The sequence below is a fragment of the Sitophilus oryzae genome, unplaced genomic scaffold (assembly GCF_002938485.1).
Source record: "Sitophilus oryzae breed Bouriz unplaced genomic scaffold, Soryzae_2.0 scaffold_1440_pilon_pilon, whole genome shotgun sequence".
Lineage (NCBI taxonomy): Eukaryota > Metazoa > Arthropoda > Insecta > Coleoptera > Curculionidae > Sitophilus > Sitophilus oryzae.
This window is the reverse complement of record NW_022146105.1, coordinates 909017-925913: the sequence shown is the minus strand read 5'-3', so window position 1 is coordinate 925913 and position 16897 is coordinate 909017. Positions and strand designations below refer to the sequence as shown.

At 30.5% G+C, this 16897-nt stretch overlaps 1 protein-coding gene across 2 annotated transcripts in view; it reads left to right on the top strand.

Moving 5' to 3' along the window:
* The window catches only part of LOC115876690 (metabotropic glutamate receptor), a 130059-nt gene extending 113397 nt beyond the window's left edge, over positions 1–16662 (top strand). Inside the window, exons 11-14 of one of the 2 annotated variants that reach the window (XR_004049188.1) lie at positions 5238–5436; positions 6429–6566; positions 10357–10428; positions 10533–16662. Coding sequence is in view for 1 of the 2 variants with exons in the window: in XM_030892573.1 (XP_030748433.1) it covers positions 5238–5436; positions 6429–6556 (327 nt within the window). In the remaining variant the exon portion in view is untranslated. Of the gene's footprint in view, positions 1–5237; positions 5437–6428; positions 6567–10356 lie in introns of both variants that reach the window. The other variant, XM_030892573.1, reaches the window with a different exon arrangement.
* Positions 16663–16897: the final 235 nt, after the last annotated feature.

The window sequence follows — 16897 nt, the reverse complement described above, 5'->3', positions numbered from 1 at the left end:
AGACCAGCAAACGGCTGCTCTAGAGGCTATATGGACGAAGTAGTGGCTCGATCGGATCGCAACACAACGATCTACAAAATGTGGGTCAGCTACGTTTTGCGGGGATACACTTTCGGATGGGCATGATCCTCATAGATTGTGTATTTCAAGAATCGGCGAATTGGTTGGTGGAAATCGCACCTAAGCTTAAAAATTGGCAAGGGCCGGAACTGGTTTTAGTGAAGGGAGAAAACATCCCTAAAGGGGCGGCCATAACGGTCTTTCTGCTCACCAAGGGATAGAAGGCAATGAAAAAGCAAATAATCTAGCTAGGAAAGGAGCGAACACTCCACTAACTGGACCAGAACCGTTCTGCTTTCCAAGTGGTAACCAACTCAAGGCGGAACTCAAGAACTTGGAAGATTCCATCCGCAACCTGGAATGGAAATCTTGCAATGGTCTAAGATACTGAAGAAGTTTCTGAGGGCTTATGATCAAAAAAAAATCACAGATCTTCCTGGGTTTAAGTAAGAACAATCTTCGGATTGTCACGGGGTTTTTAACAGGACACTGTCTCCTCAATGAACATCTCAGTAGATTGAAACTAAGAAGAAACGGCGAATGCAGATTCTGTGGGGAAGATGGGTAAACACCAATACACCTCATCACTGAGTGCGCCGAGACGACAACCATTCGTGCCATGAATTTTGGTACGACTGATATTGGAGATGGAGAACTACCCTCTATAAAACCGTCCCAGATACTGGCTTTTGTCAAAGCCCTGGGACTGTATGATGAGTTATGATTCAAGAAAGGGGGACACAATGGATCTGTAAGGTCGAAGTGATTAACCCCCCTCCCACTCATTCTAAATTCTAAATTCTAAACGGTCTTTCTGCCGAGGAGCAAGGAGAAAGACGCCACCTACCTACTGAGCCTTATCCAAGGTCAGAACTTCAATGTAAAGACTGGCGAGTCATCAACTCGAGGGAGGCGGGTCATGGTCAGGTCACAATAGGAATTGACCTCAAATCCAAGGAGGCAATAGAGAAAGAGGAACATATCCTCTATTATAGATACGGGAAACACCGGTTTTAGGTCTAAGGAGAGACCAAGTTAAAGAAGTGGAGAAAATGGAGACTGATCCTCCAGCCTCCACCTCACGGGTTCCTCAGCCGGAGGCAAGCTCCTCGACTGTGAAGAGTGGCACCACGGAGGGCCAAACTCCAACCGTGAAAGGGTGTGTACCCTCGGAGGAGGGTACCCCCCCCCCTCTTACTCATTCTACATTCTACAAACAAAAAGTTCCTATGAATATAAATATACCCTAAAATCATGGTACAAAAAATACAAGGTATGATATTGCGCAGGTTGTTCGCTACGTCACAGGTGATAACAGGCGCTATTGGTCAGCACGCTCCGAGCGCCAGTTCAAATCGTCAAGATATTGTTATAAACCTGTTTTTTTGTTTATATACCGTCACTGAATTATCGCTAAGCAAGTTACTGTGGAGCAGTGCGTAAGGAGTCGGGCTAGGAAGCGAGAGATCTCGGCCGGGACGTAACTTTTTATTTATTTTTTTAAATACTGTTGTATTCTATAGTTTATTTTTGTAGTATAAAAAAAGAACTATTTATTCTGTGATTTTTTAATCTCCGGTATTAATATAAATTAATTGTTGGTACAATACCTCATTTACTATAAAATAATATTCTACTTTTTGAAATGTATCGGGCCCTAATTGTACCTAAAAGTAAAATATATTTTTAGTGATATACCATATTGTAAACTATTTAATATTTCAGTCACTTAAAAAGTTAATTTGCATTGAATAATTGCCTACCATTAAAGGAAATTTGAGCTATATAATCCTTGATGGGCATCTTCCTCTAAATTTTGGGTTTCGTTCAACCGATTTATTCTCAAAACCTGAAACATCTACATATAAAAAGAAACACAGGTCACTAATTATAATAAACTTCACCCTTGGAATTACTTCCACTAATTATAATAAACTTCACCCTTGGAATTACTTCTATCACAATTACAATACATTCATCTGCATTGGCATTTTCTACTGTTCGATGGGAAACAATAAACTTTCCAACATTTTTTAAATGATGTAACAATTCCTCTTGTGGTTACTTTTCCATAGATATCCTCATCTCTGTCCTCATGTGAATTCAGAGGCAATGAACATAAAAAAATTATTTACCATAAACATCGCAAACTAAAAACCTAATAAACAATTTTATACCGAATATAGAAATAAATTTAGTATTCTTACCTATTATCGTCCAAATCCATGTTAATAGATAATTATTATTTTAAATGTATTTTTTAGAACTGATGGTTTTAGTAATTATTAAATTAAACGAACTAAAAAGTCTTAAAAATAAACAATTCTTAACCATAACCCCAAAAAATACAGATCTCCTGTCAACTTTCTTTATTTTTTATTTATTCATTATTTTCCTAGTGACGTCACAGGTGGTATGCGCGAACTGAACGAAATTGGAGCCGCTATCGATCATGCCTTGTATTCTTTGTACCATGCCCTAAAATGTTTCCCAAGGAAATTACAGCCCTTGAGAAGGGAGTTAATAAATAATATTGTTATTTGGTATATTCTTAAGAGCATTGGTAAATCGTTTCTTGTAAAATTTAGTATTTTTACACACATTTTAATGCCATAGCAGATGGATATTATGGATTAGAGCAAATTTTGATATAAACTTTTCCCTGAAGTTTCGTACACTATTTCTTTTACACCCTGTATACTAACAAAAATATGTTTCTTTTTTTTGTCGTGTTATTCGGATACCCTATGGATATTTATCAAGTCGTACTCAAAAACAAAGGAAGTTGACCATCTAGTACTAAATAAGCTGTGGTATTAAAAGTAACCCGTAATAAAAAAAATATCATCAAAAGAAATCATAAATTATTTTTATTATTAACTATAGGGTGGAATAAAAAAATCTATATTACTTTATTTAAGCATACATCTGTATCAGTTTAGTAAAAGAATAGAGCTAATCCTGTAAAGTTCGGTCCCTCTATCTTTCAAATGTTGCCGAAAACAGTAAAGAATTTAAACGGATTGTGAAAAACGTTGATGCCCTATGTAGATAAGATATTTTTACAGTTGACGCGTGATTTTATTTATCGTGATTCGGGCGGAATATAAGAGGGTCCCATAGAAAATCCACACAACTTTTCAAAAAGGCCACTTTATCCATCTGAAAATTGTTGTGTAAGAGGGCATTATTATACAGGGAAAAGTATTGTGGGTCCAATTTTTTATTTAACTTTAGCGAGATATTCTAAGGGGGACAATAATTTTGAAATAACACCAAGTTAATAAAATATTTTATTATATATATATATATATATATATATATATATATATATATATATATATATATATATATATATATATATATATATATATATATATATATATATATATATATATATATATATATATATATATATATATATATATTTCCGGTGTTTACAATATTTAAACATTTAAAACATGTGAAAATTAAATAACACAAAGAATTTAAAAACCATGTTATCATCAAGATGCATCTTTTCTTGAATGCCTTTATTTATTTTTTGGGGATACCTATTTGATTTTGAAAAATAGTAACAATTTACAGCAATAATTTTAGCATCAAAAGCTAAAACTGTAAATTTATTGTGTCCTATTATGCTGTTGTGGTAAAACATAATCTTAACTAGATCAAATCTTCCAATTTAATGGAATATATGTGTTATACTCGGTTCTATTTTTTGTTCGTGGCAGCTTTATCAGTAAACAGTTTTAGGTTTCACAGCGGATGATGGTTTGTCTTTATAAGAGCTATCGAACGAATACGCCATCATTTTGCAGTTATTTTTCAAAAATGGCAAAGAAAATATTTAATTTAGACTTTCACGAGCAGAATAATGCTTCATCTAAATAAGTGTGACGATTTCTGTGGATATTTTTGTTTATTTTTTATGATTTATTTGTTGTATCGCTTTGCTTCAATAAGAAAAAAAACCTAACGTGAAATATTATTTTCTAGCAAGAGTTTTGAGTATCTCCTCTAGTTTTTCAGTATATTTTCTGTGTATAAAAGCGAAAATGACTAGCTGCCAATGAATAAGCTGTTACGAAAGTATAGACATTAATTAAAATACATCTATGTAATTTTGACTCACTTATATATTTACGCAGATACGTACTTAGAAATTATAAATAAATACCCGGTGCGTCTAAAAAGTGGCTCACCCCTAAAACTTTTTTATTTTTTTAGATAAAACAACGAGATTTAGTAGGCTACTATATTATGACATGAATTAAGATTGACATACTCAATTGTTTTCGGTCACTTCCTGTTTCACCGGAAATGACTAAAACTTTTGAATTTTAAATGGCACCTTCGGTATTTGGTTTGGTTTTTTACTTTATTCGATAGAAAATGACACTCTGAATAGAATGTCATATCATATGTCAACTTTTGACATTTTCGCGTATGGTTTATTTGAAATTGTAACCTGCAGTTCATAACGACAATTTGACTCGAAATACCAAGTGTGTGGTATCAAATTATTTGTAAAAAATACCTTTTCCAAATATGCTGATAAGCCACCCTCGTTCCGTTTGAAAAAATTGAGATGTGATTAAAAATACGATTTGGGCATCTTTTAACCGGCCAAAACAAGACACTAAAAACATTAGACGATCAAATTTTTCCAAGGCTCCTGGATTGAAAATTAGTGTTTTTAAAACAGCCATGGTACTCTAGATTGAAGTTTAAAATACAATTTGTTTTTGAGCGAATATGTCAAAAGTCGACATATGATATGTCATTCGATTCAGAGTGTCATTTTCTATCGAATCAAGTAAAAAAATACCGAGGGTGCCATTTAAATATCAAAAGTTGTAATCATTTCCGGTGAAACAGTGACAACAAGTGACCGAAAACAGTTGAATACGTCAATCAATCCTAATTTATGTCATATACTAACATACCAAATCTCATTTTTTTATCTGAAAAAATAAAAAAGTTATAGGGGGTGAGCCAATTTTGAGACGCACCCGGTATTGAACTGAAAACTTAATTTGGTAATTTTTAAAATTACTAATCTATTTTTGATCATATTTTTCTACCGTATGTTTAAAGACCTAAATATATAGGATCTAGATATATTATAGGATCATTTTTCCAGATATAAATAAAGCTGTCAATTTCTTTTACAGACACAAATCACTACGCTATGTGTGGCCACCAGTATGAATGCCACCGTTGCCCTTGTGTGCTTGTATTCGCCCAAAGTCTACATCATTGTATTCCATCCGGACAAAAACGTCAGGAAGTTGACAATGAATAGTGCAGCCTATAAGAAATATAACGCCCAACCATCAACTTCTTATGCTACGTCATCTATTTCAACTAGGGGTAAGAATTTTCAATATTTAATCTAGCATATTCCAAGTTTTTATATCACTTTCATTTTTTACTATTTTTAAAAATCCCTTAATCTAAAAAAAATACAAAAAAGAATCTAAAATACATATAACTCCACTTTAATTTATTTCCAATATTTAGATTCTTCAGTGTTTGCGTCAATAAACTTAAAAAGGGATGACAATGGAGTTCGGCCATAGGGTTCTAACTTTATTTACTATTAATACTTGTTTCCCTTTTCTTTTTCTATTCACTTGCCTGTTAAACTATTAAACTTGACAAATTGCCATGTTGAGGCAACGGGAAAAAATCTAATTTTCTCCGCCGCAGCAGCGAAGATAATTTAAAGTTAGAATAAGGAAATGTCTCGGTAACGGATATCTAACGATTAGTTAAATCGTCATTATCTACCTTTTATTAGGCAAATATTTCTTTCAACGAACGACAGTCAAGTTTCATGATTTAAATTGGTTTAACTTTACAATTTAAAGCTCCGGGAAATTATGCTTTAAACCAATTTTTAATTATCTCTAATTAAATTGGGTTTCTTTTTTCTTTCTTAAATTATCTCAACAACAAAAATACGTTATATGATCGGTGGAGAGTAGTGATGGGCATTACGATTCTTTTTAGTGGCCTTTTTTGGTGCCTGCGTCGAGATTCAATTCTCACGATTCTTTTTACGACTCATCGTTCAAATCTTATGGATCCGTGCCGGCCACGATTCAATTGAACGAACCGTATTCTAAGCAGTGAATCGAATCACACGATTCATTTTTAATACTCGTTCAATCTTTGCCCACCTCTAGTGGAGAGTGGTTGAACCTGTAGATTGTATGGGAGGAGAAATGTTAATCACCACGACCTATAGACCTTTTATACCCCCTTTCTTGAGTTATAACTCAGTCATACAGGGCTTTGACAAGAGCCAGTCTCTGAGACGGTTTTACGGTTTGTTAGTTCTTTATCTCCGGTATTTGCAGGAACACCAGGTGAGAATATACCTATGGAACGCGTTGGAGCTGCAACTCCATCAAGAAGTTCATGTGCCGGTGTCCAAACTGACCCTCAAGAATCTGCCGAGCCATCTGATGCTATATCACTACTCTGAGAATTAAAGAGTAAGTTTTAAATAGTTGTGGTATGTTTTGAGTTACATTTATAGGTCTTGGTCTTGCAGAGTCCAGACTTGGTATTGCTGCAGAAATAAGCAAAAAAACGCAATACTTTATTTTATTTATATTTGTCTGAGGGCATTGCTTCCTACAAAATTAGTCCTGCAATGCGCAATGGTTCATAAAACATAAGTGCCATAACTAATACGGCTATATTCGGTAGGTATTTTTCGACAAAATTTTTTTTGCGAATATGGCTTATTGTTGACGGCTACCATAAATCATATAGTCACTGACCGTAGTTTCGGAGAAACCTTTTTTATTTATAGTATTTTTTATTTAATAAATTATAGGGGTGAGTGGTAAGTAATTTTTTCTTTGGCTAGTCGTCTGTTTAGAGTGCTTTTCCAGCAGAATTATACGTGATTTTTAGTGCAAAAGTTAATAGAGGAATTGCCAGAAAAATACTATGTTATGAGATTAGTTATTAGTAAAATAATATTATCCTATCTCAAATTTTGATTGTAGCCCAAAAGACAACATTTTCCAAATGACTATAATTGTTTTTCCTCCGGATTTAGAAAATAATAAATTGAACTGCACAAAAGGCCATATTTGCTTTTATTTTATTAAAAACAAGCTAAAACTGATTATTCCAGAAAGTGTTTTCGAGTTGTTCAGGTCTCAAAAAAAACACTACGGTAAACGTGGAGAGTATATTTTCAGATGCGCTTAGCTTTCAAATTTAAAACATTTTGCCACCCCATTCACAAACACGCTTTTTTAATTTGAATCTCGCTCTGTGTATCTCTTTAGACATTCTTCAGTTAGACTACATATTTCAATAAACTGACGGTTTTGAAAACGCTTTGCAATTCGAAAGTGGAGGATATTATACGAGGAGGTTTATTACTTCTTTTTGGCAGTTGGGTCAGAAAAACAGCTTCATTCTATGACAGCGATCTTCATTTCCATACAGCAGTGGCTGGTAGAACTTATAGTCCAGGAGGCAGTGAATATTTTCTGTACTTGTTTTCCGATGGGTTGAGGCGGAAAATGCGTTAGAAAATGTACTGCACTTTTTCGTCCAACGATAAAAATAGTTCTATTAGTGAAAGATGTTGTGCAGTTAAAAAAAATAGTCTAGCAAGTGAAAAATTAGATAAAAATTATTGAAACCATTGCCCTTATTTTCGCAGTCGAAAATATGTGTCAAATGATGGTTTATATTATAATTACAGCTGCAAATATAGTCTGGCTAATGTAATCTATGGAACATCCCCAAAGCCTTGCCAGACTCGTGCTAAATTCGGCATGTTGAATTATACAATGCCGCTTTCTCTCTTCATTTAACTACCTGACTTGTGAGTCTGGCGGGGCTTTCATGATTGTAAGTGACAGCCAGGCGTGTATTTTCTATGAAATTATAGTATTATCTATCATGAGACAAATTTCCAAATCCGGGAAAATAAGAGCAAAAATGTTGTAAATTTTGCAATTTTCAAAATGCCGCAAGTCTCATTTGCCAATTTCGTAAATTAGCCAGACTTGCTTTTGATTATATAGTTTATGATAGTATCAAATGATACGTTAAATTTCAAGCAGGGGAAAATGAGGGTTAAGGATTTCAAAAATCTGTCAAATTTTTGCATCCACAGATTTTCAGCTGGCTCCACTTGGGATGTTTTTCCTTTAATAAAATTATTCACTTTAATAAATAATGTCAAGTATTTATGACTGGAAAAATAAGTGGATTTTTTTTTCTTTTATCTAGTGAACCCATCCGAAAAATTTAGCCTAATTTTAGACTCACAAATTGTCATATAATGTCACCATCTGAATTTCACCTACTGAGAAAATAAATACAAAAAAAAATCACTACGACCTGGACTATTTGAGCCTACCAGAAACATTTATCAAAAACAATTTCAAAATTTGCGATATTTTTTTTTTCATTTTTGCGAGTCCAAGAATCAAAAAATATTTTTATATAATTTTATTTTTGTCATATTTCATAGAAAAATTTTAAATATTATCAAGAGATTCAAAGTGGCTGTGAAATTACACCGTTTTATTTTTTTTGTTTTAATTTTCTGCATATATAAACAAATTAATAAAGCATTGTATTTTTTCATAGCTTTAACGGTGTTCAAAATTTTCGATAATATGTAATAAAAATTATAAAAAAAATAAAAGCAAAGTTAATTTTTGCTCTTAAAATTGTAATTGCCTTGGACAAGCAAAAATGACATCGCAAATTTTAGAATTGTTTTTTTAATATAAAAATGCTTCTGGGAGGCTCTAACTTAACTCGCTATAATAGTAGGTTTTATCATGGCTTCTTTCCTTAATTTTAAAAATAATTCAATGTCCATAAATGATCATTCTAATATAATAATATATTTAAAAATTATACAACAGGTTCTAATTCTTATTAAGTCTTTTCAATTAATTTCTTAGAATAAGAATTTATATACTTCAAATAAATACCTTAAAATATGCTAGAATTGCGTGCTAACTTTGATTAGTGTTTAACTATGCTATATTCCAACCACTTTATTCTGTTTAATCCGAAGAAGATAATAGATTGCAATGTTCTTTTTATTAGGAACTCAATTATTACACGCTCACAAAAGTACTTAATTTTAAATTCTTCCAGTCTTTAAAAATGATAGGGCAAAAACAATATGTTCAGACAATAATTCACTAAAATAATTATATTACAATAAAAAAATACATTAATAAAAAACGATTATCCACCAACATAGGTATATCTCATCTCGTCGTTAGAAATAAAAAGAAAAAATTATTTAAAATGTATAAATACAACTATTCAATAATACTTTAGGTTTTAGCAGATACCTCTACGTTTTTTTAGAATGTCAACGGAATTTAATAGACATAAGCACATATGCTACGAACTAGAGTATTGTTGAGTAGTTTTCTTAGACATTTTAAAGTTTTGGATTCAATACAGTGATGTAGATGACAAAAAATAACTTATTTATTTTGTAGATTAACTATTTTTAAGATACCATCATAGTTGCAACGTCATTTAACAAGTAATAGATTATGACACATTGATTTTTAAAAATCCTAGTTTGATTTCGACATTAATAAATAATGTCGACAAATTGGGCCACCCTAGAGCGCTAGAACTGAAAATAATTTTACAACAAATACAAATCATTTTTCAATATTTCTTCCGCTGGTCAGTATTGTTGTGACAGCGTCATCTTTCATCACACAAAGTCCGGAGTTACGAGGCTAATATTCGAAGGGCCATTATTTTTCAAAATGCTATAAAATGTGTTTAATCAAAGGGCTATAAAATAATACTTAATCGATAAGTTATCATCGCCGAGAAGGATATAAGCTTGATAATTTTTTACTGCTCGCTTTTTTTATTTTCAATTAATTAACCGAAATTTAATTAAGACGATTTTAGTTTTTTTTGTCAAACAAATTTATTTATAGAAAACCTTTGAAAACTTTTGAGGAAAGAGCCCTTTGAAAAGTAAGATTCCGTTTTGCTGCTCAAAATACATTAGATTCTGCCGCGGTATTACGTAAGGTATTTATACTTGCTAATTACATTAGGTACGTTTTGCTATTTCATTACCTTAAGCGTACGAACGTTAAATATATAATTAGCAAAACAAAATTATATTTACAAGACATTAAATAATTGAAAGTTGTTCAATAGGAGTTTCGTAACACTAAGTCCCTCTGTATATAAGAAACGATGATTACTCCTTGTTTCCATGAGATTTTTAATATATTTTCATGTCCACAGAGACCGAGCCGGAAAAAAAGAAAAAAGAAATGACGGTTGTTTTCTCCGATGACCACAATACTCTGGATTAATGTATGTATTAAATATATATGTAATAGAGTCTTTTAGAAAACAATAACAGTATAACTATTATCTTACGACTGAATATTTGAACACTGACAATTTTTCATATTTAGTTTCGACTGCTAAATCTACATTCTTCCTGATAACAGTGATAACTTTAAGAAGGAAATTCAAGACATGTCTAGATCAAATTGTGATTCGATCAGTAAAAATTCCTTGAAATTATTTTTATATTTACAATATTAATTTACAATACTCGATAGAATCACATTTGCGAAGACTTATTTTTAGTGGTTTGAAAAATCTTCATAAAAATATAAGGCCGATTAATAATGAGATATGAAACGATTATATCATACAGACTCCTAATAATTTGACTCGTGTTAGTTTCAACCTTAAGCTAAGTTAACGTAAGGTCGAGAATAATTATGCAATAGCAAAGTGTCATATATACTAATCGGCCTTATTGGATAAAGTAGAGTGAATTACGTGAAAATGTGTGATAATATACAGGGTTTTTTCACCTAACCTGTTCGTTAAAATATTATTATTATTATTATTTGTTAATGTTATTTATTATTTATTCAATCTACTGGTTGTGTGAGAAAGCTGTATGTACCTAGCTCTAAATATTTTCAAAAGGGCATGAAACTAGTCATAACTATCGGAGATTCAAAAATTAGTAGTTGAAATTGTTTAAAACATTACATCGCAACGTTTTAAACATTTCAAAAACATGTTGCTGTTTATGGTATATATATAAAAACTTCATTTGCATTTATTATGCAATCTTTTATTTTTATTATAGCTTTAAGAATTGATAAAGAAAATGGTGTTAATTAATTGATCTGGAATATATAATTATGAAAAAACAATGTACAGCTCGTCAAATATATAATAATACAATATACATAATTACTTGTTACAGTTATATAATGGAATTCATCAATATACTGAACAGGCTGGCATGTTGCTATTCCAAGATGATAACTCCTCCTTGAATAAATCTTTTTTTGGAATACTTTTTATTTTTTAAATTTCCAAAGGTTTTTTTTATAATATAGACTTTAACATAAAATCCAAGAAAATGTTTCTTACATTAGCTACTGCGCTTTGTGAGAAAAACGTTATGCTGCGAGCGCACATGCGGTAGTCGGCGATTTCCGAGCACTCGTCAACTACCGAGCGCTCGTCATCGGACTTCGCCTTTCCGTCCACACATGCGGGCATCGCATGGCCGAGCTCTGATCGGAAGGGTCTATCATGTGGCATGTGTGACACATTGGCCTGCATGTGTGGACGAAAAGACGAAGTCCGATGACGAGCGCTCGGAAATCGCCGATTGCATGTGCGGTCGCGGTATTTATTTGACGAGCTGTAAGGTTATAGAATGTTGATACTCTCTAATAATATATTTTATCAAAAACATACTATATAATTGAGATTGTTTTTTAAAACCCTTTGACAGGAGACTCGAAATCTATCCATGTTGTAGGTTAAATAAAACCTCAAAGGTATATCCATTTTACAATTATTTTTTTGAATACGGATGCGTACTTCATAAATATTAGTAAAATTTATGTTGGCATGTAAATACATCGTACCTGCTAATTTAAATATATTTTTTAATATAAGTATGACAAAAAAATTGTGTAAGATATGCTCAAGCCTATAAATGGGTGTACAACATTTATCGATTTATTTTATATAATTTCTTATTTTTTGTGTATTTTTTTCTTGTATATTAATTATACCTTACCATTCTTACAAAGTATAGCAACGGGTTATTTAAATACTCTTAATTACTTTTTAATTTTAATATATTTTTGTCTTCTTAATTTTGATACAAAACGATCTCTATATCTATCAAATATATCTATCAAATAATTGGAAGGTAGATAATTTTTATTCGTGTTTATAATATATGTAAATATCAAGTTACTTTTTGTCTATTCAACTGCAAAAAAAGGATAAATGTAAAATGCTCAAATATCTTTTATTATAATTAAATAGATTTTTGTTTAATTTATCATGAAGTTTCTCGACATATCTACTAATAACTACTCACTGAAGGGCGACAATGGACTTAAAACGTTTAAACGTTGGACGTTAAAAATCAAAAAGCGTTTGATGCAAGATGCAACTTATGTCTCCAGCTGTTAAACGCAGGGTGTATTATTAATTATCCCTGGGTTACATATAATAATAAATGCTGACAATTAATGCAGTTTAATCGAAAGTAGAGGAAAAAAATTCGCAAAATGAAATAACAATAAAAAAATACTAAAAAAATACTATATAAATATTTCATGAAACTGAACAAAATTATTTTGAACGACACGCAAAAAATTAAGCCTTAAATAATGCATAATATAGCCCTCTCGGCTCCTTATATATTTAAGATGAAAATTCCCTAAAGTTCTATTTTAGAATAATAGATTGCATCCTATTCTCACATTTACGCAAGGAAGTTGTAGAAGTTACAAAAGATAAGAGTGAGAAAATCATAATTTTGCCTTTATTATTTCTCTCTACTCCTACAGAGAAAAAAACCGAAATGTAATTAAATGTTCTGTTTTTAAATTGTTTTTATTTATTATAAAAAATGGGAATTAAATTAACTAATAAAACTTAAAATACTAAAAAGTCTATCACTAGGTGAAAAGTCATCACCCTAAAATTAACGTGGAATCTTTTTTAGCGTATTTTTTCAAATATTAACAGAGAAATACTATGACATAGAAAACCACTATAAGCCGGTGGAAGACTTTATTTCATCTATCTACAGTGTATTTTTGCAAGGGTAAATATTAGGTCTTATAATCTCATTTATACTGCTAGGGTCTGACGATCAGTTTTCCTTGACACGGTCTTTCCATATATTCAGAGAAAAAAAAAGGAAAATTTTATTTATAGACTTTGATAGGAAAAAAAGGAGAAGTTTGATCTTGACGTAAGGTTCAATAGAAAGAACTTTTATTTATACAGAGAATAAAATTTTGGCAAACTTGCATACCAAAGGACACCTAAAAATGTTATCAAATAATATTCACGTTCATGTGGATAGGATAGCTTTTTGTAAAAAAAATCTTCTACATTTTTATACAGGGTGAGTCTTTTTGAAAATTTGGATTTTTTTGAAAAAAAAATTAGAATTTTTTTAATTTTTAGTTAAAAAATATATCTTCATTATATGGCAACATAGTAGATTAAATTTAAAAGAAGGAAACCCCAGAAAAGATCCAGCAGTAGAAAGTAGTAGAAAAGCAGTACTTATACAGAAAAATCATTCTTTTTGAAAAGTATGTCGAGAAACCGTAAATACAAAAATAAAGCAATAAGAGATGTAAACCATATTTCGTATTGCTCAAGTAAACAAGAATCACTATTACAGTAACAAAAATGCTTGTATTTTCTAAGTTATTCGATAGATTTTTATTTAATTAGGTCTAAGTTTGAATTCCGTTCCTATACTTAAGTATATAAGTCATAATTTGTGTGGATATGATGCAACAAAACATTCCTTTCAAACGAAATACTCCCATTCTATAAGTTAAATAAATAAAATAAATAAAGATGAATTTATGACAGTAATATATTGGTATACTATGTACTTGCTGTATGTGATTAATAAAAATATATTTAATGAGAAGATGAAGATGAAGAGAATGTTTATTTACTGGAAACTATAAAAATAAAAATTTAACAATAACCAAATGATTTCCTGTAAACGTCAATCAGTGTACTCTGTTCTCTATTAATCTATGCAAAATTTTATTGGAACAGTTGATATGGAAATTACCCATAGCCGTTTTTTCTCTAGTGGAAAAACAAAATGCCCCAACAAAGCATTTTTTAATAATAAAGCATGAACTGTACTAAAAATTGGCAGATTGTGCAATATAATCTGGAATATATTTTCATAAGGTTAAAGATATTAAAGATATAAATTTTACGTTAAGCTATAATTGAGCATATAAAAATGCAGAGAATCTTTCACCTTATTATGAAACATAAGTGTGTTGTTATTGTTGTCAATTAAAATATATAAATTTCTTTGAATTTAAACTCTCTCCATATCTGAGTAATGATGATTCAAACTTTCATTGTTTAAAACGTGTGCTATGTAGAAGTCTCCTAGCGTTGACATATTAAATCTTACTTTCTTTCCAGAGAGCGCTCTTGCTTTGCTAAGTCCCTTGTATAATACGTTAGTAAAACCCAACTATTACTGATATGATATACTAAAAGATCTGACTTTGCATATCATACTTTACGATAAAATTCAATGAAACAAAGTTTAAAAAAGAATCTTAAACCTAAGATTACAGCTATCTTTTCAAATGGTGATACCTCAGCGACATCATCGCTTCTCCCAATTTGGAAACCATCCAATAACTTGTGAGAGTTTACTAGTGATACTTGTCATCAATCCAAAATTACGTGTTAACACCTAACTGCTGATAATTTTGACCAGTGTTTGAACTATCAGTACTCAGTTACTAACGTGTCTACACACAGGCTAGTATTTTGAAGCTGAACAGTTAACATGTTTATCCAACAGAAATGTTAATCAACAACTAATCGTTAAAAAATAAATCAAAGTGGTACCAATATTCAGACACCTGTACTAGTGTACTAGTCACAAAATACAGTGGATGAAATTAGGAAGTTTATTGAATTTATTTAATCTGCATTTACATCTAATATCTAGTGATAAAACTGTTCTGCTTTATTAATATATTTCCTTAAACGTGTGTAGCCGCCATATATAAGATCTATCAATATCTTTCAATGTTTTCTTCATTGTGTCATTTCAAAGTTTAATAAATGTCTCAATAATTGTTTGACTGTCTCAAAAATCAGTATTGATATTTATTGATGTAATTTACACGCTTATGAATATGATATTATTGGTGTATGTCCGTATCTTATCGACACACAAAACATAGAGCATTTATATTTACATGATGGAAAATACATGTCAATTTAATATCAGTCTGAATTAATTTCCTGTATTGGGTGGTGATGACATAACTCTCCCATTAGCAGTATCAACCAACCAGACTTTCGTTTGTAGAGGGTGTCCCAAATTTAATTGGCACAACAGAAATGATTAATTGGTAATATTCGACAATGATTTTATGTTTTTTGAATTGATAAGATAGCAATATAATACCCCCATTCCAGAATAGACTACCTATATATGTGTATATAAATGGAGCTTCAAATATAAGTGTGTGTTTAGATGAGTATTAAAGTGTTAAGATAAATTCTAAATAAATGTATATATACAGGATGGTTCCTTTTTATGAATTTATGACTCAATTTTAGAATTGCTTACGTGAAGAAATGTAAAGCAAGTGATAATGGCCCCATCCTGTGTACGATGTAAATATTTTATAATTAATGAAACATATCAATTTTAATTATTTTTAGAAAGCTAAATTCTGACTGTAAGAAAATGTATATATAACTGAAATTATGTATCAATTATTTTTTGGAGATTAGTTACCTTACAAATGTCAAAAAAATATTTTATTAACATTAAAATATCAAATAAAACAAAATTTAAATGACAAACAAATTATTATTAAATTGATATTATTTTTGGTTCTAATATTATAACTTGAAAGTGTCAAATGTACCTTCTGCTTAGGTATAAGTGAAGTGTAAAAGCTTCAATTCAATATCAAATGTTAGATGTCTTGGTTTAAAATGTTCGTTAAGAACTAGTAATAATAATTAAGAATGGTAATATTTTACTGATTCTGTTTTCCTTCAATTATTGTGTTACTTTCTGCGATAGACATTTGTCAGTATTAATGAAGTACCTAAAACTAGATATAAGAAAAAAATATATAGTAACAATTACCAAAGTTTTTAAGTTTACCAATTTTTCGCTATGGAAAAACATGATTTTTTTTAGTTTTAACCTAAAAATATAATATGTCCATCCAATATTATGATATATTTGTAACATAACATAATATGAATGACTATATGTAATTGCCGTTAGATACAGGTCTAATTTTTATGAGCACTGAATAAAATTTTTTATATAAAAAAAATAAAAAGGTATAGCAAACTGCTATAATTAGGTACACTATATCTAATTCTTAATCAAATGGTATTAGAAGTAAATATATATCTTATTCAGAAAAGAAAAATATTTCCAGGATATTTCAGTGCTCTTAATAAACATCATCTCTGTGCTTATCTAAATAAATGTTATTAAAATATGTACCCAAGTTGTTTTATTTATATTTAATATCTTCATTTCACCAACCATAAAGGGATGAAAAAATAATATAAAAATGTCCCAATATATACACACTCCTATTTTTCATAATAATATTATATTCACTTTAAAATTAATAAAATTTAAGAGTATCTTTAATATATTTTTCTTAAACATTAATTAGTACCCATTAGTATTTAACTATCTGAACTAACAAAATTAGGTCTGTAGTAATAA